At 42.0% G+C, this 23,810-nt stretch overlaps 1 protein-coding gene across 1 annotated transcript; it reads left to right on the top strand.

Moving 5' to 3' along the window:
* Positions 1–7,085: 7,085 nt before the first annotated feature.
* LOC144586327 (uncharacterized) lies at positions 7,086–22,424 on the top strand. Its single transcript, XM_078384398.1, has one exon. It carries the CDS (start codon positions 21,072–21,074, stop codon positions 21,921–21,923), a length of 852 nt encoding a protein of 283 aa, XP_078240524.1. The 5' UTR covers positions 7,086–21,071; the 3' UTR covers positions 21,924–22,424.
* Positions 22,425–23,810: the final 1,386 nt, after the last annotated feature.

Here is a 23,810-nt window from a genome sequence, read left to right as displayed (position 1 = left end):
GAATACAAGAGATCATTGCCAAAAAGCAGAGATATCACAAGGGACCATTGGATGGTTGGTCCAGGCCACCTAAAAACAGCAAACTGTTACGTAAAACCCCATGTAAGATCCTGAACCTTACATGAGTCAAGTGAGACCAGTGTTAAAGAGCACTGTGAGATATGAGAGGTCAAGACTGAAAGGAACCAATCCGGCAAGTGCAGTATGCACTGACAAATAGTTGACATGTTTGTAACTGGCTTTAGAGGGGGGGGGTGGGGGTTAGGCTGCAGTCCACACGCGACTGTGATCAACTTTAAATATATACAGCACAATTAGGTAGGAATGAGGCAGAAGAGTTACCTGGAAGGAAACAATGGACTATGCCACGCAAAACATAGGGGTGAGAGGGGGGATCACGCTCGTGAATGCTGCCTTAACTTTAAGTATTAGAAGCAATATGTAACTAGAAATCCATCAGAAAAGCATATGTGCTTGATTCTTAATTTTCAGAAGGTCTCACAAGTATCTCCTCCTCCCACCATAGTGATACAATGGTAGAGTCCATTGTACCATCGCAAGATTCTGTCATTTCATTTTATTGCACGTGTGAACCGAGTCTTACTTTGCATGAATTATCTTCATAATGGAACTAGAAAGGCTGCAGCACAACAGACGGCTGTTAATACTCCTATCCTAGCAGGCCACCAAGCTTAACAGAGTCATCACATATAGATGTTTCAGAAAAGACAATGTATTTGGCCATTTAATTATTCATTTCTAGAAATGTCCTTGTAGAATTGTTGCTCTTGTACCCCCTGCTTTCTAGGAACAACACTGAAGGAATAGGGCAGGGACACACTTCTAGGAAATTATTATTCATGCCTTAATAGTCCTTATTTATTTATTTATTTATTTATTTATTTATTTATTTATTTATTTATTTATTTATTTATTCATTCATTCATTCATTCATTCATTCATTCATTCATTCATTCATTCATTCATTCAATTTTTTCCCCACCCCTCTATACTTGTGATGCAAGGTCTCATTTTTGGCACCTCTCTTTGTTTGTCTTGCTGCATCTAGTAATCCAGAAAAGCACCAGCATTAATCACCTTGGGTGTTCCTGTTCTGTAAATAATCCACTACATTGTGGTGTAGTCAACAGGGAATCAGGTTAGAACTCAGGAGGGTTCAAATTGGCACTCAGCCATAGAAATTCACATAGTAAACCGCCACTTGGCCACCTAACATTCCTTGAAAATCCTGTGAGGGTTTGAAGTGACCTTAGTAACAATAACCAACTTTTTACTGGTGTGACATGAGCCAGGAGCATAGTCAGGTTGTGACCTAAAGGGGAGGGCAAGGTGTTCCTTCCAAAATTAGGAGGTGAATTCTGTATACTCAGGCGCAGTCCATGCTCTCTCTCTGTTTCTCTCTCTGTCTCTCTCTCTGGGAACGCTTTGAACTGTACAGCTTGCCCAAGGCTGTGGAGGCTGGATCCTTCCCCCAGGGGACACCGGGAGGAATCAAACTCCCAACCTCTGGTTCAATAGCCAGGTACCAAACTCACCAAACTATCCAGCTAGCTGTTGTCATTAGGTCCTGTCAAATCACCTCTTGACTTACGGTGACCCTGTGAACGAGTGATTTCCAAAATGACTTGTCCTCAACAGCTCTGCTCAGCTCTTGTATATTCAAGCCTGTGGTTTCTTTTAGGGAGTCAGTCCATCTCAGATTTGGTCTTCCTCTTTTTCTCCTGCCTTCGGCCTTTCCCAACATTACTGTCTTTTCCGAAGAATCCTGCCTTCTCGTGATGTGCCCAAAGCAGGACAACCTCAGTTTCAATTTTTTTGCCTCCAGATATAGTTCAGGCTTAATTTGATCCAGGGCCCCACTTGTTCATCTTTTTGGCAGGCCAAGGTACCTGCAAAGCTCTTTTCCAGCACCACATTTCAAATGGATCATTTTTTCCTGACAGCTTTCTTAACTGTTCGTCTTTCACACCCATCCATGGTGATTGGAAATAAAAGAGTGTGGATTATCTTGGTCTTGGTCTCCAGTGGCACATCCTTACACATGATGCACTCTTCTAATTCCATCGCTGCCTTTTCAAATCTCCTTCTGATTTCTTGGCTGCAGTTTTCATTTCAATTGATGATTGAACCAAGGATACAAAATCTCTATTTCAGTTTGAGAGAATGGTTCCTGCTAGTTGGCTCACATCTGATTTTGTTCTCTACAAGCAAGCCAGGGAGTCAGGCGATGGCAGAATTCCACTAAGAATTATGTGCTCCAATTGGGGGGACGCCTGATTCCAGATGCTGTGGCTGCTTGAAGGGGCAACTATATGGCAATACAAGCTCATGATGACTATGGGGACAAAACAAGAAAGGTCACACACATTTTGTAGCTTTTTTAGTGGGCAGCATTCACACCAGCTCTATAGCCTTAGAAGAATCCCAAGGAACACAGGACGTAATCAAAAGGGGGCAGCACCCACCTCACCCCATTGCTGGCAAGTCGCTGGTTCTGTGATTGCCTTTCCTTGCAAAAGGCGATCCATCTTCTTTATAGGGACTATCTGCAGCTGGCCCCATCTGTGACATCAAAAACACAATTATTGTAAGCAGAGTCCCCCTTCCCTTTCTGGATTTCACCATGGTTTTTACACAGCTCTGCTAAATTACTCACCCTTCCCTCCCCCTCCTCCCACCCGCACACATGGGACCTGGTGGACTCTCCTGCCTCCACTATAGCATAGCTTTGCAATTAGCAAGTGTAATTCAGTACCTCTACCCTCCTAACCACCCCAGAATAAAGAGAAATTGAAATTGATCATTTGCCTTTGCTGGCGAGGCAGCTAGAATTTAATCAGGAAAGCATACGCTATTCCATTCGTTTTATTATTTTAAAAAAGCAAACAGAAAGAATACTGAGATGATTATCTTACTCTGGACATTTTATGATAGATGTTTTAACATCGTCTTTCAAGGAAAATTCCCAATTGGGAGAAAATGCATAAATACCACATTTCTAACTACTAGAAGGGAGGGAGGGAGGGATAATGCATTGGATTCCAACAACAGCAACATCCATTGCAATGGGCAACACACTCAGTTCCAAATATTAATACAGCTTTACCCGTCTCAGCTCAGATGACAATTTTACAACATACAATGTCAGTAACCACGCTAAGCCTCCATGCTCCCTCTCCCTCTGTTTAATGATAACTGTTCCTAGACAATGAATGTGTTCATTTTGCCTATTGGAGAAGCCTGTTACAAATATTGCTAAGATACACACAGGTTTCCCCTCCCTTCCCCATAATTTAAAGTTAAATCGTCAAAGGAGGGGGGCGTATGCCTTGGCCCTGGTAAAGTCTGAAGCAGGAACAGAAAACACCAGTGGAATGACTCTTTCCCATCCTGCTTGTCAACAATGTCATTAAAATACTGTTGGGTTTATTTTGAGTTGCCGTTATTTATTTATTTATTTATTTATTTATTTATTTATTTATTTATTTATTTATTTATTTATTTATTTATTTATTTATTTATTTATTTATACCCCGCCTATCTGTTCAAAATGACCAATCTAGGTGGCTTCCAGACATATAAAAACATAGTAAATTGTACATATAACAAAAAAACAATATACTAAACAATAACAATAGGCAGCCAACAATAAACAATAGACATATTTTTCAAGATGGCAATATAACAAAAAATAGATTAAAGATGAAGAGATTAGGTGTTATCTGGAGGGAAAGCCTACTTAAACATCCAAGTTTCAAGATGGGTCTTAAAAATACCCAGCAACGGGGCCTCACGAATCTCTGGAGGAAGGTTGTTCCAGAGGCGAGGAGCCACCGCCGAGAAGGGCCGATTTCTTGTTTTTTCCTTTCGGGCCTCCCTCGGTATCAGGCTCCTTAGCCTCAACTCCTGACTCGATCGAGTGATCCGGGTAGTTCTTGGTGGGAGAAGGCGTTCCGCCAAATATCGAGGTCCTAAACCATTTAGGGCTTTGTATGTAAGCATCAACACTTTGAAGTCGCTGTGGAACCGAATGGTACCCCTACAAGTACCCCTTGGTCCATTGTAGCAGTAAACCTTCTACAGAACCTTCTTATCCCAATATATATAAGAAAGAAGTGATGACAATGTTGACAAGCAGGATGGGAAAGAGTCATTCCACTGGTGTTTTCTGTTCCTAATACTGTATGTTTCCCTAGATATATATATAGGGATAAGAAAGTTCTGTAGAAGGTTTACTGCTGTATATAAAAATAAACCATTAAGAATAATTGATGGTATTAACTTAAAAGAGAGTATCCATCACTTCTTTCTTTCAGTGGTATTTGTGGGAGTCTTAGACATGTTTACAGCTACCTTGGTTCAACATAATTAAAGTCACAATACTATGTGCACTTGCTTAACAGGAAGCCACACTGAAATAATTTGAGATTCAGCTCTGAACTGACATGCATAGGACTGTGCCGTATAGCTGCATAAGTGCTCCTCCATTCCATCTGAAAAAATTGTCCCCGACAATTTCTCTCTTTCTTCATTCTCTTTCCCCCTCACCCTCTGCACTCTTCCCATTGTGTGTCCATGCGATAGGATGCATGCACAGCACACACACACACGCACACACACAAACACAGAGAGAGAGAGAGAGAGAGAGAGAGAAAGAGAGAGAGAGGCTTGCTGAACATCCAGCCTGAAGCAGAGTTCTGACGATTTCTTGCTATTTTGAGATAATTCAGTTCACATTAATAATTCCATCATCCAACCGTCTGGCTTTTATTTTCCCAGTGGAGAGAAATAGCTACTAGCCTTTTCTGTCTCTGTTGTTACAGTCAGTTTTCTAATATTTTTCAGATGGCAAGCATACACTTTATTGCCGTCCCATCGCATTTGCTGTCTGAGACAGATGTTTCGCTCCGGTTAGCTGGACAGGACTGGCCCCATTGATGGGCCCCATTGTCATACCCTCGAGACTTCACTGATCAAGCAGGGATATGCTTGTAACATCCTTCCTAGGTTCTGCCCAAGGACTGAAACCTGGGAAGTTTCCAGCAGATAAGGCTTTTATCTTGCAGTGCCCTCATGCTAGATCGGGGTGCCGTTAGGGTTTCCAGATTCCATTACCACCGCCCATGTTTCCCTTGTGGTACTCAGTGTAGTGCAGTGGACAGAATGACAGACAAAGGCTTGGAGACCTGGGTTCATATCTCAGCTCAGACATGGAAACAACTCCTTAAATATCTCACTTACTTTGAAAGGCCTATTAGGAGCTCTGTAAGTCAGTTCCAACTTGATTGCATATAACATACAAATTTCCCTACTGCCTTTTCTGTATTTTTAATCATGCATATTAAAAAGGAAATATGAAGTTGCAGCACAGTGTCTTTCTGTAAGATTATGTTAAAAAGTCAAAACTAAAGCCTATGCAAGGGGAATGGATCAGCAGTCTTGGTGATGGAATATTGCTTTTGAGAAAACGAAGCCATGTTAAATAAGGAAGGAGGAAGATTTAGCTACCCTTCCACACAAGAGAGTTTGTTTTGTTTCACTTTTTTTAATGTAGAAAAGTACTACAATTCCCAAAAAATAACTAACAATGACCTACAGAAAATGAGTAATCACAGTACTGGGCCAGTAAAATATCCATTTCAGGGCATCGGTCCCCCACCCATTATTAATTCTAACAAGTGAGAATACACCCTACATTCTGGAAGGAGCAGAGAAGTGATACTTTTCTTTCAGCACCTCCAAGTCCAATACCAGCCCTACCATTAGACAGAGTAAGGCAGCCATCTCAGGCAGTCAATTTTGACTATTATAAAAGGATAGCTAATGGCTATTATATTTCCACTGCCTATAGAATAGAGGTGCTTGTGGGATTATTCTGCCTCTTGTGTTAGAATAGCTTGGCAAGTTTAAGTTGATAGGCATCCTGACTTGGGTCGCTCGGGGCTGCTCCACCTTAAGACATCAACATACCTTAGCTGGCCCTGCTCTACTCTTGTATTTATGAAAATTAAAAAAGTATATATACTACTCACCTTAAATGTCTCCTTTCCAGCCATCTAATAATAACCCCTTGCTTCTGATTCTGAAAAACTGCAAAGTCACTTTGATCCTACAGGCAGATCCCTTTTGCTATCTGAGCACAAAAAAAAATGCCCCACCTCTTTATTACAGATTTAGGACTTGAGCAGTCCAGCATTTGAGAGGGAAAGGTCTCTACCATCCCTCAAAATAATCTAGTTCTTTAAAAAAACATCTAGTTTATGAATGTGGGATATTGTGCATCTGTACACATGATTCAAAAAGCCAGGAAATCACCCAGTATTCCTGCACAATACTGTATCATGCCCACATTGTCAGCAGGAAAACGGATGCCTAATTTTACATAGCAAAGGGCGGCCTGAATGTTGACAACACCAATGGCAGCAGTCAAGATGGCCGACAGGATACCCTCTTCTGCTCACTGCCATTCATAAAGTGACACCACACAAGGGAAAAAATCCAGAAGCTGACTCCTTTTTTTAATCAGTTCACCACTTTTCACCCAAACACAAAGCAATTGTCAGGGCTGTTTTTCAACAAGTGTGAATGGTAGTGAGGTCCAAGGTCCAGTTTCATAGTTATCATTTTTTGTTTGAGGCATCCCTGTCTTTGGATGTGGAGTGGCTTACGGAGTGCTGGATGCTGCTACCATGCAATACCTCTCACTGCACGCTTCTGCAGCAATAATAAGCTACCTGAGAGCAGGGGTCCCCAACCCCTGGTCCACGGCCCAGTGCTGGTCCATGGCCTGGGCTGGACTGGGATGAGGATACAAAATCCCACCTGCCCACCCACACGCACTCCCCCCCTTGCACAGCCCCTTCGGTATGTGCGCAATCATGAGGGGCGCTCCGCCTTCCCCAACCGGTCCGCAGTGTTAAAAAGGCTGGAGACCACTGCCTTAGAGAATGCACAGCAGGCCCTGTAATTGCATCCACAGGGACACTAGGCTTAAGAAGTAATGAGCTGAAGTTAAATGTTCAAAAGCAGGTTTAAAAGCAGTGTTGTTGTAGTTGTGTTACATGGAAAATGTCATAAGAGCTATGGAAAAAAATGGTTTCCTTTTTCTTACTTCATCCTGTGTCTGTGTGTTCTTGTCTGAGCTCAGAGCACTGTTGAGGCCGAAATAAAATATTAAATCAAAATGTTTATTCATATAGCCTCTTTGAATAAAATAAAACACAAAAGAATGACAGGATTAAGAGATGTTAATCATTAAGAGCTTTTTAAAATGTCCCTCAATTATGTCATTCTATTGTGTGTGCTTTTGTTTGGTTTTATTCAAACAGGTAGTACACTGCAGCCATTTATACACTGGTCCAGGGTCCCCCCCTCTCCAACTTGCTCCTTCAGGACTATGAGAGAATCTAGAGAGAAAGCTTTAGACAAGGATCCATGCAAATCAACCTGGGCTCATCTTCCCCAGAGGCTGAAGAGCAGGAGATTTATTGTGAAAACATGTATTGCTTTTTTCCCCACAATTACTGGACATTTGAGTTATACTGACTTAGCTACATTTTGTGGTAGTCACTATGCTGTAAGTAGCTTCCATTATGGATGGCAAAGCGAGGCATGGAACTCTTTAAATCTGAACTGCATGGTTTCTATGTAGCTATGCTGAAACAGGCAAAGCTGGCCTACCTTGCAGGTACATCATGAGAAGGCAGATTTCTCTGGGGAAAAACATAACGCTGGGAAAGGTGGAAGGCTGTAGAAGAGGAAGACCGGATACAAGATGGACTGTCTCCTTAAAGGAAGCCACAGGATTGAGTCTACAGGAGATGAGCAGGGCAGTTGAGGACTAAACACATTGGAGATTGCTCATTCATTGCATTGCCATGAGTTGGAGGCAACTTGCTGGCACATAACAACAACAATGACAATGCTAAAATATACAGACATGTTTTCTAGGAGTGACAGCAGGGCTTTATGCTTAAGAGGGCTTTTTTTCAGTGTAATGCAAAATCTTTACAGATCAGCTCATTGTTAAAGATTTCAATATTTGTGCTACAAATACATTCTTCTGAGTTGTGTATGTCTTTTTATTGAATGTTAGATGCTCTTAAGTAGAAACCCTCTCATGGCAGTCCTAAGTGGGTTTTTTAAATAAATATTTAAGAAGTGGCTTTAATAGTTCTGTTCCCTCAGTACGTTTTCCTGGCCAAATGGGGATTTGAAACCAGGTGGCTTGAGTCCTAGTCTATCACTCTATCTGCTACTGTTATGTTGTGAATACAATGTACATCCCTTACAATCCTACAAACTGAGAAACTTTATGTTCTTGTATGTTTTTAAGAAACATTCTTTACCCTTGTTCTAAAAATGGCCAATCAGTGTAATCCTTTCCAAACTCGGCACAGCACACACGATAGCTCTCCCATCAACGTTTCAGTGCTGCCACCTAGCATTCATCGCCTGAGCCATCGGGCTGACTCAGCATAATAGTGGAACAAGTCAACTTGGCAACCAGTTTTGTGTGAGTCTGAAGCAACACACCAACAGAAGGAAGTTGCGCCTGGGAAGTAGACCAATTGCTTTTCAAGGAGCTTCAAGAATCCACCTCATCCCAATCTGAATCTCATCAAAATAGTAGTAGCAAAAACCAGAAGTGATTGTGAGTAGACATCTACTCAGAAGCAAGCCCCACCAAGTTCAGTGTGACTTCCTTGGGAAAACCTGTATAGGATTGCAAGGATTGGACTCAGTGGGTTTTAGTTTTAATTTAACATATATACATAACTGCAGTTTTAATCTTTTTAAATAAAGACTAGACGTTTTTTGATTCAGCTGTTCTCATGGCTTTCTCCTAAGCATCCGTCTGAAGGGTTTTCATAGAAAAAGTTTCTTGTTTTTTATGGCTGCAGATGCTCACTAGGAATGGGTTTCAACATACTGGCTAGGCCTTCATAGCTCATTAGGTACTTCATTTAAAGAGTTCCAAAACATATCTATAAACATATTCATTATAAAGATGATGAGTATTATTACACATTTACATTCTTATGGTTGGTAATCTAACATATTTTCAAGAAGAGGAGATTAGGTCTGAACACTTTCATTTTTTCCTGGTTGTTAAAACTCTGAGATAAGAAGCCTCTTTTTTCCCCCCCTAAATCCCCAAATGAAGAGATTAAGTCTATTGGTAGGCCTTATCCCTACCTCCCCAGTGCTGTCTTACTGGCTGACAGGTGAGCACAAGATACATCAAGATGGCTCACATCTGTATTGAAGGTCATTGTGGTAAAACGTACCTTGGGTTGAAACTGTCACCCACAATTTATAAAGAAAGCAGGGCATCCTTGGCAAGAGAGTGCTAAGTCAGCATGACAGTACCTTGCAAGACTGCACAAAAGTGGCAATTGTCTTTGCTTTCCCAAATCCTCCAACAAGGCAGCCTCCCGTCTCTGTGGCCCCATTGTTGCTGGAAGGTAATCGGCCGAGTGTGACAGATGTTTGGACTCCATTGTCATTTTTGCCCCTCCTCACACTGGCCGGTTTCCTTGCCTCACAGTCTCTGGGAAGCTTCCCATCTCCAGCCACCCAGCTACAGTTCCCCTGTCGTTGGTAGGCCTTTGGATGTAACATAGCAAAGAGTTTTCTTAAAACCGTTCAGTTAGCCTAAAGCTGTGTTTGTCAACTCACCAGCCCCTAATTCAAAGAGGTTTTGTGGGAATTCGCTGAAGAAAATGTCAGAAAATACATCTTCTGTGAGGTTTCACAGTGTCAGTATGTGATGCCTGTTGGTGGCAAAGCAGGCCATTTCTTCTGAGTATAGTCACAATCTAGCCTTTTATCTAGATGGGGAAAGAGTTTTGGTTTTGTTCATTTGTTTAACGGTAGTGGTTGGGATGCCAGACTTGAATTGTGAAGGGATCCCTCTTCCCACCATTCCTCAGACTATCTTACCTCACAGAGAGATGTGAGGAGGAGGATTCTGGATAGGAAGGAACCGTGTAAATTGGCTTGGAGAGAAGTCAGGAGAACAAAAATGCAAATAATAATTAAATTTGAATTATTTTTATTTGCATAGTCACAAACTCACTCTCATCATAGTTAGAGAAGTATAAAGGAGCAGAAAACTCATCTGTTTTTTTCTGAGGTGGGCATGCATAGCACAATTTTGACTATTGCACCACCCTGTGGAATCACTGTAAGTGAAGGGCAAACGTAGTAGGTAGTGTTCTTACTGTGTGCAACAAGGCATTTTTGCCTACCATTGCTCTGCCTCATTTGCTGATTTTTACAGAGGACTCAGGCTGTTGGACATCAAAACATCAATGTAAGCGACATTAATTCTGTCTGTGTGTGTGTATTTGTGCGTGCAGGAATTGGGCTTAAGTATCTCGCCTTCTCTAAAGCCTTATTCATTCAATTAAAACTGAGTAGAATACTCACACCTAGAGGGGAGCACCGCAACCTAAAAGGAGAGAGAAGTGAAGAAATAAGTCAACACAACACTTTCCCTCCATTGTAAAAACAAAAAAACAAAAAAACAAAGGTGAAGGTATGATAAAGTGAAAAATTAAAGCTTCCTGTTATTCAACAACCCCCCCCCCACCCCATTTAGTCAAGGAACTTTTGACAGGGCATCAAATATATAAGAACAAAGAAAAAAAGTGAGTAATTGGGGGGGAAATCATTATTTTGCTGAGAAGCCTAGTATGTTCCCCATCTTAATTTTATACGCATCTATCTTTTCTAAAGTCAGGACATCCATCCTTCTGTCACAGTATTGTCTGTCCTGGCAGCACTATAGTCTTAGGCATAGAATGTGGAAACATTACCCTTTTGAACTACTGATCCCAAAATTTCCTCCAGCAGGCCATGGTCTGATTCTGAAGCACCACCAGGAGGCACAGAAGAACTATTCAGACCAAAGGTTTATCTAAGTCCAGCATTTTGTTCCCAAAGTGGCCGACCTGACAACATGAGAAGGCTACAAGTAAGACACGAGGACCACAGAGTCCTGCCATTTGCACTCTCCAGTAACAGAGACATTTATCAAGATTGTTTTTGAGCTGTGGCAAATCCTTCAGAAACAAAGAAGTTCCCTGTCCTGAGTGAAAAGAGAGATGACTCATTTAATTCTGGATACAAATATGCCTTAATGATCAGCCTGAAGGCCATGCCAAGCTTCTGTTCACGCCCAGTGCTCATCCAGATGGCTAAGGGAAACCCACAAGTAACAATATGAAGGCAATACCATCTTCCCTCTTTTGTCCCTCACAAACTGGTAGCAATAGGCACACTGCCTGTGTCACTGGAAATAATATATTGCCATCATGACTAGTAGCCATGTAGCCTTGTCTAGTCCGGCATAGTTTCCACAGTGGCCAAACAGCTGGATTTCGCAAGGTCAGAAACAAGATGTGGTGCAACAACCTTATTTTATTTATTGGTTGGTTGGTTTAGACTTATAACTCCCCCCCCCCCCCCATTTAGTGGACAGGCAACTACTCTGGGCAACTTCCAGAAAATAACAGGAGTGTACAATAGAATTTTTTAAAGGAACATATATAAACAAAACCCTCTTATAAAATCTCCTCATTTTTTATTTTAAAGAATCAGGTTGGGTAAGCTCAGTGCTTCGGTGGGAGATGGCCTGGGACACCTACAGACCTTGTCTTGAGTTCAACAGAAGAAAGGTGTGACATGAATGTGATAAAAAGATCTGTGGGCATGTATATCCTTGGCTACAGCATGCAAGTATCTATAATCATGTAAGTCACCTCTATATTATGTAAATCAAGCATTATTATTAATGGTGTTAATAATGCGCTCATTAGTTTGAAATTTCATTTTCTGCACTTGCCTTTACTGGGTCCCCACCTCCATAGTGTATAATTGCATATAAACTTGTGGCCTAATATTATGTTTCATGTGTCTGAAGAAGTAGGTTGTAATCCACAAAAGCCTGCAGAAATAAATCTGTCAGTCTTTAAGGGGCTGCAATGCTTTCGTTCTGTTTTCACTTGCTGTTGTCATGTGCCACCAGGTCACTTCTGATGTACGGGGACCCTATGAATGAGTGACCTCCAAAAGAACCTGCCTTTACCAGCCTAGCTCTGGTCTCACACACTCCAGGCTGTTGCTTTTCTGTCAAGCCAGTCCAAGAAAGGAGGGTGAAGGACCTGATGTCTCCTCCCTATAGTCCAGCTGGGGTATGCATCTCTCTCTGTCTCTCTCTCTCTCTCTCTCTCTCTGTGTGTGTGTGTGTGTGTGTGTGTGTGTGTGTGTGTGTGTGTGTGTGTGTGTGTGTGTGTGTGTGTGTGTGTGTGTGCGCGCGCGTGCGTGTGTGTGTGTGTGCATGGGTGTGCACAAGGATATAAAACACTTCCAGATCTGATTAGCCCCTGTGATCTATCTAGCCTTGGCTTTTGTCTCTCATACAAGCATCAGCCCCATAACCTTTAATCCCCTTCTGCCCTTGGACTGCCTCACCCTCTCCTGTCTCCTGGGTACTTGGCCTTTCCCCCTCCACCATGATCTCTGAGTAGGAAACGCCCCCTGAACAGCATCCCCTTATTCTCCAGGGTCTCTCCATCAGAGGCTACAAATCAGGCACAGCAACACCTGTGGGGGGGGGGGGGGGAGAGAGAGCAGGGAACAGCCAGCTAGTCAATTTGGGGTGGGTGGGGCCACCCAACACAGCACCCCACAACTTCCTTGAAGAAAAGGGGGGAATATTGATGGGGGGCAAGGTCCAGGCCTTGCTCCCACCCTCCTGACAGCGGACCAGGGGTACTAGGATGGACAATGTGAGCTCAGAGGTCTGTCTAGCGATCTTTCAGAACCTCCCCCCCCCGTCCCTGCAGCAATCCTTCAAAAAATTTATGTCCGCCACATTGTCCGCTACAAAGAGGCTACTGTATGGGTTGGAGAGCTCATTAAAAAGGCAATGCGATGCGCGACCACTGGGCTCCCCTCCCCCTCATAAATCTGTTAGTCACGCTAAATGCTTGCAGCCCCTGTGTCGCTCTCCACTCTCATCGCTTCACACCCTTCCCTCCTCCTGAAGCAGCCAGGCAATGGGGGCTTTGATTCATAGCAGAGGGAGGCCAGAGTAAACCACTTTTGTTATATTATTCATGAGCAGCACAGATCCCACCAGAGCATGGGTGTGGATGTGTGTTGGGGAGAAGAGCAGAGAGGCCACTTTCAGGCAATTTCTGATCAATGCTGCTCTTCCATAGCATTTTAAGGGATTTTTTCAGTGATTCACCATCCCAAAGCGGGGGCGGGTTTTGGTGCAAACAAAATACCTCAATCTCTAGCCAACTGGTTAAATGAAAACCATACACCCGCCATCAAAAAGCAGGAATCGTTGCATGTTTGGAAAAATGAGCAGCTTTTCCCAAACTGATGCCCGATTCGACTATAATTTCCATCATGATACCAGCTATAGTTCAATACATTTGGAGAGTACTGGGCTGGGAAATATTGTGATGAAGTTTTATGAAACCAGAGGGAGCGTCGTCTGTCTTGCTAAGCAGACTTTTTAACATAAGGCCAATAAAGCCCTCCTGATGAAGTTCTTCATGCTGTGGCCAAACACATTCCTCCCAGCCCTTGTGCGGTGCAACCCATCAGTTGCCAGCAGCCCATCTTCCAGGAAGATTGTATGGAAATCTAAATTCCTCATAACAGTTCCCCCCTTCGTAGTCAGTCGTTCACCCGGAGTATTTTCCTTTCCCTCTTTCTGAGTACAGGATGGATGGATGGATGAGACGACTTTCTTGGCCCCAAAGTCCTTTAATTTCTTTTCCAGAACTTCAAAGCCTGTTGTGATTCCTTTATAGTTCCATAATACATGAAGGTGATGTTCATTGATTCCTTAAACCCTCTTAAGCTACTGTAGGTGCTTCAGTGGGCACTGCAGTCCAATCCTAGGGGGAAACAAGCCTATCTAGATCAGTGCTTCTTAACCTTGGGTGCCCAGATGTTCTTGGACTACAAGACTACTCAGAAAAATCCTGGTCAGCTTGTGATGAAGGCTTATGGAAGTTTTGGTCCAAGACGTGTGGGGACCCAAGGATAGGAACCACTGTTCTAGACCTGCTTCCTCTCTATAGTTCCAATTGGCATGGATATCTTCCAGAACTCCTATTCTTTTTTCTGTCTGTCCCTAAAAAGCAGTATCTTTGAAAGTTGTGCAAAACTCTACAATCTTCAGGAAGAAATTGTTTTAAACTAACAAATAAGGCATTTCGGGGTGTCTGGCCATGTCAGCTTTCCTAGAACATTTGAAAGAAGTGAATGAAAGAAGTGAATGAATGAATCCCTTCTCCCATTAAAGAAATAAAGCAAACCAAGCCAACCTCATCTAATGTTTTTTCCTATTCCCAGAAAATAAGGTCTCTCTTCAGGAAAAGAAAAAGGGCTTGCAAAAGTGAAGAAGGATCTTTTCCATGGAGTTACACTTCGAGTTGGTTCTGTACTGTAAATTGGGATCTTTGGATTCCTTGCGGCACAGTGGTTTTTTGGAAAATTATTTCCAATGGTTTGTAATCTTCTTCCACAATTGCCACTTTTCCATAGATAACTGATGAACTGTTGGAATTTTGTGCCTCCAACTATTTCCAGCCCCTCCCCCACCCTGCCCTTGTGAGCAGTTAGTTTTCAGTGCATCAGATTGAAGCATACACAACAACTGGTAAATTTTCACAATTTTCTGCAATAATGCAGCATTTGTTCTTACAGAGCTGGCATCTACTGATACATGTCACTGTTTTTACCCACCAACTGTAATTCTTTAACACAGATGCTGTTGTAAATACCTCACTTAACTGCTTGGACACTGGCTCATATATGTTTGGTTATGCTTAGAAACAGACAAATAATGAATACTTTCTATACCTTCTAGCAAATAATTGCTAAAGTAAAAAAAATCAGATGAGAGACTTCAGTTAGTAAATTAATCTTTTTTTAATTTTTTAAAAAAAATATTATTAAATAAAGAACATGAACATAAAATACATAAACCAAAATACAAATCAACTGTGTTCCCCAACACCCTAATTGGGACCTAATTAATCTCAAACTCATTAAAATTAACTTAATTGTAAAATATGTATTTATTTTCGTATGTATGGAAATGACTGTAATATACAAAGATTCCATCATTCCTTTTAATTCAACCAACATTATTTTATAAAATGCAGAACTTAGAAAAACTGCTCTCTCTTTCTGGGAGAGAGATTCTCTCTCTCCCAGAATCTCCCACCCAGCCTAGGTCACACATTTAACTTTACCAGGAAGCACAAAAAGAGTTTCTTGGTAATAAATCCAATGCCTTTTCCTTTATCATTCCTATCTTTTAAAAAAATGATTAAAATACAAAAACTACTGCAATCAAATACTTTTATTGAACCTCACCTTGCATAGTTCCCTTGAATATTAACTGGTCTGTGGTACCAAAAGAATAATACTCCATGAAAATTACTTTCCGCCATTGCATCCATTATAACATGTTCCTTCTACACAAATCAAGCTCGGCTATTTATGTGCACCAGCTGTTAATTTAATTAGTTACTTATCGAGACTATTAGAGTCCTGAAATAACTTTTCAATAACAGCTACTTAAGTAATTTGCAAATCACTTTGATAGCTCCTTAGAACTAAAGGATGAAGCAAGAGAGGCAAATCAATGTGCAAATGATGACACTAATGATGAAGACAATAATTAGAGTCCAAAGTTTAAAACCACGACCATAGAAACAAATAGAGAACTTGTTGTACTGATGGCCACTGAGCATGCAGGAAAAAAAATCTGCTTACAGAAGATTGGTTACTTGCCCATAGAGAAGGACATGGGAACTGCGATACTCATACACCAGCTGTGGAAAGGTGGGTGCGGGACCCCTATCCAGCCTGCTGCACTTTGCCCATAACCCAGCCCTGACCTGGCACTTAGAGGGATGAGGTTAGAGGAGACATCTCCAGGGATCTAAATCAATCCTGCAACTTCCCTTCCTGCCTGAATTATGGCGCCCTTTTTGTGATGGTGATGACCAGGCACTCAAGGGCAGCTGACCTCAAGTAAGACCACCAGATTCGCAGTTTTCGCCACACCCTGATCCGAAGGTGAAAGATTAAGTATTTAAATCCGGCAGAAGGATGGCTATAATTCAGTGCATGCAGCCCGTGCTCTGTCCAGAGAATGGGACCATTTTGCATTTTGAACCGGGGAGCGGTGGCGATGGTGGTCTCAGGAGCTAACAAAGCCTTAGGTTCCATACCTTAGCCACTGTGGGTCAACACCACCCTGTGATTGCCTCAATGTTTCCATACTAGGGATGTGCCTCTTTGTTGATGCTGCATACACAGTGTACAACAAACAATGGCTATGCTTTAAAAAAAAGGAATAGAAACTACTGCAGGTACGAAGTAGATATGTTTGCAACATTTTATTGATATACAGATTTGTAGGATTTCAGAAGTCACTTAGGTTTTCATCATTTAGTACCTTGGGAACCTACATACCTCCACATTGGAGAGGGGAGAATACGTGGCAGCCCATAGGCAGATCCAGCATTTGAAGCAACTCTTCCTCAACTAGAATTAGGAAAAAGCTGTGTGGTTTAGGATTACATTAATGCAAGAGCATTACTGTATTTATTGACACACTTTTTAAAAAGAAAAAAATTGCAAAGTTTTTGTAGGTAAAATCTTGCTTCCTCAGGCTGGGCACCACCCTTTTATGGATAGTGCAGAAAAACTGTAACTCCTGGAATGGAAAATTCCAACCATGCTGCAAGGGATCATGCTTGAAACCACATGTTCCAGATGACCTTAAGTCTGACCTCACCTCATACAAGCAGACTTGGCACAGACACCTGCCATGGATTTTTGGAACTCTGGCCTACAGTTTTTCTATGCTATCTATGAAGGGGTAGTGCCCAGCCTGAAGAAGAGAGGTTTTACCCATGGAGACTTGCAATTTGATCGGTGGCTCTACCAAATAGTGAAAAAGCTTTGCTAGGGATGGGATTTTTTATTTACTTCTTGGACAATGAATCACACAATTCTCCCTTCTGAGAGTTCTGCCTGCCAGAGAGGCACCTTATAAAAATCTAAATATGACTTACCTGGGAGAAAGACCTCAACTTGGAAAGTTGTGAGGCTTAGCTAGGTCTAGTTCTGCCCAAGTTTCCTGTTTCTGCTAGAGTTCTAGATGGGAGCTGTCTTTCTGAACAAGAAGCTCCACAGGGTTACGCCTAGCTAAGCCTGAAAGCCTTTCAGTTGAGGTCTTTCTCCCAGGTAAGCCACATTTAGCTGTCCTATAATGGTATCTGTCTGTCAGGTAAAACTCTCATCAAGGAGAATTGGGGGATTTGTAACCCAAGACATCTAAAACTTCCATTGTTAAGCTTTGCTTTCCATTACACCAATAAGTATAAGAAGAAATTAGTTTGTCCTTGTCTGCACACACCCCTACCATCTTGTACGTTAATTATGAAAAGATGATTAACTCCTGCCAGGATCAGATCACATCTTAAAGGCAAACAGTATTTCCTCCTCTTGCAATGTGATCCTTCCAATCCACACAGTTTTTGGTATTATTTTGCCTGAGACATTAGACATGGACACAAAGCCTGGTCTTCCAAATAGCCAATCAACAAAAGCAGGCTAATTTGTTAAATGCAAACTGAGGCAAATCTACATTAGAATAAACAATCCTTTCCTCTTAAGGGTCTCCTGCTTCTAGGATGGGATCAGCACCTTATCTAATGCTGTTTCTTAACAGGCTGGTTCAGGAATCATTTGCCTTCTCTCCATACCCCATTCATGAACGAGCACTTAATATCCAAATACAAGTGCTCTCTATTCACATAGTGCTTAATTAGCAGCCACAATATCAACTATGAAACAAACCCTGGTCATCAGAGAGGTTTGAAAGAAGAGGAGCTGTATCACCAAGTAAAAAGGCAAAAGAGGATTCCCATTTTTTATAAACTTTGCATGGAATTACATTTTATTTTTATTTATTTATTTATTTATTTATTTATTTATTTATTTATTCATTCATTCATTCATTCATTCATTCATTCATTCATTCATTTTATACCCTGACCATCTGGTCTTGCGACTACTCTAGGCGTGTCATCGTGTGTCATTTTGTGACACACATTTGGACATTATTTTATTTAAAAAATAACATGTTTTGATAACAGCTCCCCCATTAAACCATTATTATGTTATATATTCTTTTAAAAAATCCATTACGGTTGCATTTGTCATTCAATTTGTTTTTGTTTTTGTTTTTAAATAAGATTAAAGTTTAAAAAATTCTCCAAAATTACTCCAAAATTGGAATTAACTTCCCTTCAAATCAACTTTAAAAATTATCTACCATCCCGCCCCCAAAGATGGGGAAGAATCCTCAGATAATGTTATCATGATCATTAAATTTGAAATGGGGCAACATATAGTTACAGCTGATGTGAAGTTGCGCTGTTATCTCTCCAGTGGTGGTGTCAGAAACTAATAGAAACTATTACACACTGTAATTTTTATCCTTCATTCTGGCAACCTTTTTATTACAGCTATTAGTCACTGATGCAGCAGCCCTACCTCTCAATCCTGTCATCGTCTGAAAGCTTGAAGGTCTCTACTTGTGCCTTTTACACATCAACAATTTGGAGTGGCAGTTTATGGGGTGAAAAATTACAGTTTCCCAACCCTCTCAACCCTTGGGCAGGATTACGTTCTGGTGGAACATTGTCTGATCCTGTGCATGTTTCACAGGGGAAAACTAAGGGTAGCGAGCCAACTATTGTATGCAAGCATGTCAAACCCTGTCTTTTGGGGAGAGATGTTTAAATGGCAATTCTTTCTTCTCAGTGGATATGGTTTCTTTTACACATCCAACTGCTTAGAAGAAATCAGTGAGACCAGCATGCTTTGTTCACTTATATGGTCGCTTTTTAATATGTTTATTAAATGCGACTTACTTTTCCTAGCATTAAGGGGCACCTGCTCCTGTATGTTAAATATACAGTAGAGAAATTCCTCAGAGAGAAGAAAAAACCCTTCAGTTTAAACCAAAAAGTTATGATTGAAACTATGGTCTGAATTTGCTTACTTTTAGGGAAACATAACATTTTGTTGTAAACCAAAGTTTCTCTCTCTTGGGGCCATAGCTATAATTACAGTTGCATATTTAACAAATTACAGGTAACTGTGTTACTTGCAGCTTGTTACTTCCTACTCTGAGGATGTGTTTCAATATTTCTTACCACAGTATGAAAGAACCAGTGAGTGTAATTTGTGCCCACTCTAGGGTGTTCCCCATTTATGTACAACGTCATATTTATAGTGCTTTATCACTAAACTGGACTTGGGCCATCCCTACCATTAGGCAGAGGGAAGCAAGTGCTTCAGAAGATTGATGGGTGTGTGTGTAGAGAGCAACAGCAAGGAGTCGGAGGGCAGCCCTGCGTGCTGTGCGGTCTACCCTATCTCCTTTAAGGTAACCTCAGGTACCCGCAGGTGCAGTAGAGCAGTGGTTCCCAACCTTGGGTAACCCAGATGTTCTTGGACTGCAGTTCCCAAAAGCCTTCATCACTAGCTGTGCTGGCCAGGGTTTCTGGGAGTTGTCGTTCAAGAACACCTGGGTAATCCAAGGTTTGGAAACACTGCTGTAAAGGATGTTGTCCCATAAATGCCTGGTAAGCTTTTGTACGTGGAGTGAGAAGAAGGCATCTTCTTGTCCTTTGACTCATGCAGCATAATATCTTGAGCTGGATCTGACACCTTTTCTATCAGCCTGCATGTTTTATTTAAACAGTCCCCAATACATTATTTTCTTTTCACCCAACCAAAACAATCCGCTTACTGTGCATGGGGGTTGGCAGCTTGCTGCCTCCAGTCTGAGGTTTTCTAAAAAGAAATTGCTATAAAAATGTTAAGGAACAGGAGGATGAGGATACAAATTATTTATTTATTTATTTATTTATTTATTTATTTATTTATTTATTTATTTATTTGCTTGCTTGCTTGCTTGCTTGCTTGCTTGCTTGCTTGCTTGCTTGCTTGCCGCCCATCTGGCAGCCAAGGCCACTCTGGGCGGTTTGCAACAAGTGACATAAAGCAACAAAGGAGCAAAAATAGCAATAACAATATCAATACATTAGGGACACAAATCAAAAGTCATAAAGTGCAGGGAGGATAAAATTACACTACAATAAATACAATTAAAAGCTTAGAAAAAAAATATAAAAACATGGAACATGGCAATATGATAGAAGTTATATTGTTGGGCACTATTGTATCAGAGTCTAGTTTGTTCAGGGAAGGCTGAACCTGTCTCAATAGCCAGGTTTTTAGTAGCTATTTGAATGCACCCTGTGAAGGGGCCAGGCAGACTTCGGGTGGAACAAAAAGAAAAAATTCCAGTCCATACATCTATCTGGCTGCCACACTCATAACAACCCCCAAAGGACCAGGCCTGGTAAGGGTTGCACGAGGATGAAAACCTTAGCAGGGCACATGATCGCTTACAAGGCCTGCTGTAGAACTGATCAACCAATGTGCAAATGACGCAGAGAAGGGCACATACTTTACCTCAACCCACCCACCCCTCTTTTTACTGTATCAGTACTTCTTGCTGTGGTTGTGGGAAGGAGCACCAGGTAACACACCAGTCAGTAACCGTATCAGCCTGGTTATTAGCTGTGTATCCACACAGGCACACAAATACACATATGGAGCCAAGGTAGACACAGCTCCCAGTTTGATACAGGCTGGCATAAGCGATATCAGACTACACAGCCCAGAAACAGCAACACAACAAAAGTTTGAACAATCAAGCACGAGCTGTGAGCTCATCTTATGAGGTTTCACTGACCTCATAGTGGCCCAACAAGGGAGGGTGCAGAAACAAGAGTGTTCAAGGAAAGCACAGGGACCAGGGCTACCAACATGAGCAGTCCAGCCACCACCCCTGGGCACTAGATGTTGGACATTAGGCCTAATCTTTGTCCAAAGCTGTAAACCCCACCACTTTTATCATGATGGTGCTGGTACACGTTGCTCTCCTCTTGCTGGCAACACACACTCCCAACATGAATATGGCAGTTCACGGTCCAGAGGCCAATGTGTTGGGTTACATCTCCGAGTTCCTCAACCCTGAGGAATGCTCTGAGCTCTACCTTCGGCTCACCTTCTCCTCCAAGGAAGCGGAGCAGCCATTTGAGGAGAAGGACCTGTTCTCTCCGAATCAACAGCAAGACATTTCCAATATGGACCAGTGCAAAGAAAGTCTAAGCTACTGGCTGGAGATGCAGAGAGGACTGGTGGATTGGGACCGCCTGGCCCGAGCTCTTCGACAAATTGGCCGCCCCGATGTGTCCAGGGAGTTGAAGAAGAGCCTCAATAAGAACAGGAGCCTGGAACCCAAATGGAACCCAGGAGCAAACCAAACTGTGGGGATCTCAGAGTCAGCTGTCCCCATCAAAGTGAAGACCCCTAGGCAGAGGAGCTGTCAGGGCCCCATCCAGAAGAACGGAAAGACATTTCTGAAGGAGGAAAATGGGGGGTTGGCTGCTTCCTTCCTGAAGCTGTTACCACTCCCTTTGGACAATACGACCCTGCAACAGTACATTCTCCCAGCTACCAAGCTGGTCCTCACAAGTTTTCTTGCTGGCCTTGTCCTCTGGCTTGTTTCAGCCTATTACCTCATCTGCTGGAACTTACGGCAGTGCCTCTTCGTCAGTGGGGTGCGCTATGGTGAGATGCCAGCAGGGCAGAATATGAATCTGACGGTGGTTTGGACTCACCATTGTCACGAAGACTCTCAGGGTGACAGAGACGGGCTGGATACATCAGAGGAGGAGGAGAACGGCACTGAGGAAGAACCTTGATCCAAACGGCTCCCAAAGAAATCTGCAAGGAAGTTGATCTCATTAAATTAAAACATTTGTGAATCTTTCATTTGGCCCCAGTATAATAATTGACTGAGGGTGTTATTCAGCTGATGAATGCATGTCAAGCAGGGTGGGCCAAAGGTGACCCTGGGGGGGTGCATCCACCCCTCCCAGCAAGGTGTTTTTTGCAGCCCCTAGGGGGGAAAAAGTTTCCCCACAAAAAAACCAAATGTGAATTCTTAATTCTGGAAGCCTCCAAAAGTAGAGAAAGTTCGGTTATTTGGATAGGTTGCAGGGCTTCCTGCAGTGTTTAATACACTCCTGTTTTCATGTTTTAATTTACATTTCACTTTTCCCCACTGCAGGAGGGAAGGTAGTCTAATGGTCCTGATTTTTAAAATCATAATAAATTACAATGTTTAAAACACTATTAAATAAGTGATCACATTAAAACAAACACAAAATCAACACAGTCTAAAAGCCATTGCAAGCAAAATAATAAGCCTTAGCTGTCGCTGCTCCCAGACCCTGGAACTGCTTCCCATGAGAAGCTAGGCTTGCTGCCTCTTTGCAGGCAGGCAGGCAAAGACCTTTCTCATCAGGTAGGCTTTTCCTTAAGGACTGGCAGTCTGAGAGGCATTTTAAATTAATTGTTGTGCTCTGTTGTTTCAAATCTGTTTTAATATTGATCTTAGTTACTATTTTAATATAATGTTAATTTTTAAAAAATAAATTGTGTACTTACTGTTTTTAGCTTTTAAATATTGTTTTAATGATGTAAGCTGCCTTGGGTCCTCTTGGGGAGAAAGGCGGGCTAGTAACAAACAAACAAACAAATGCTACAAAGTTTAAACATTCCATATCTTTTTCTGCACAGTACTAACAAGAGTTAGCTTAAGTGTCACTGCCATTATCTATGAAAAATCCACACATGACCATGGCAAAAGATACAGACCTACATTCTTTAGTTAATTCAGAATAAACACACCTTGCAGCTGCCGGTGACACAGGACTAGCTATATCACTAGGCAAAGGTGAGGTAGCTGCTTTAGGCAGACAGTTTTGGATGACACAGTCAAATATTATTGCATTTTTACTTGGAGGGATTTGCTATCTAATATACCAAAATATTTGAGCTGGACTTGGCTACCACTCACCCTTATTTGTTTGTTTGTTTGTTTGTTTGTTTGTTTGTTTGTTTGTTTGTTTGTTTGTTTGTTTGTTTGTTGGGGAAATCTATATTCTGCCCTCTCTCCTGAGATCTCTGACTTTGAATTGGCAAGGGGAAAAGAAACTTTGCTGCTTTCTCAGGCAGAAAAATGTCTTGGAGCGTCCATGCTGGGACACTGCAGCTAAGATTGCCATATTAGCTGATTGGCTACATTTTGCCCAGATTTTAGACAGTTCACTTGGTGCCCACCAGTTGGCCTGCATCTCAAGCTATCTCCTGCCCCACCCCCCACTTTAAAGTAAGTATTTAACCCTTAACAAACTAGAGATATACACTGATCAGCCACAGCATTAAGATCACCTGCCTAATATTGTGTGGTTCCTCCTCATGCTGCCAAAACAGCTCTGATGTGTCAAGGCATGTACTCCACTTAACGTGTCCTGTGGTATCTGGCACCAAGACATAAGTAGTAAATCCGTTAAGTCCTGCAAGTTGTGGCATGGTGCATTATCCTGCTGAAAGAGGCCACTGTCTTCAGGGAACACAATTGCCGTGATGGTTTGTATGTGGTCTGCAATAATCTCTAGGTAGGTGGTACAGGTCAAAGTAACATCCACATGAATGCTAGGACCCAAGGTTTCCCAATAGAACATTGCCCAGAGCATAACAGTGCCTCTGCTGGCCTGCCTTTTTCCCATAGTGCATCCTGCTGC

Source organism: Pogona vitticeps, chromosome 2 (assembly GCF_051106095.1).
Source record: "Pogona vitticeps strain Pit_001003342236 chromosome 2, PviZW2.1, whole genome shotgun sequence".
NCBI classification, from domain to species: Eukaryota; Metazoa; Chordata; class Lepidosauria; order Squamata; family Agamidae; genus Pogona; species Pogona vitticeps.
This window is presented reverse-complemented; position numbering and strand designations above follow the sequence as displayed.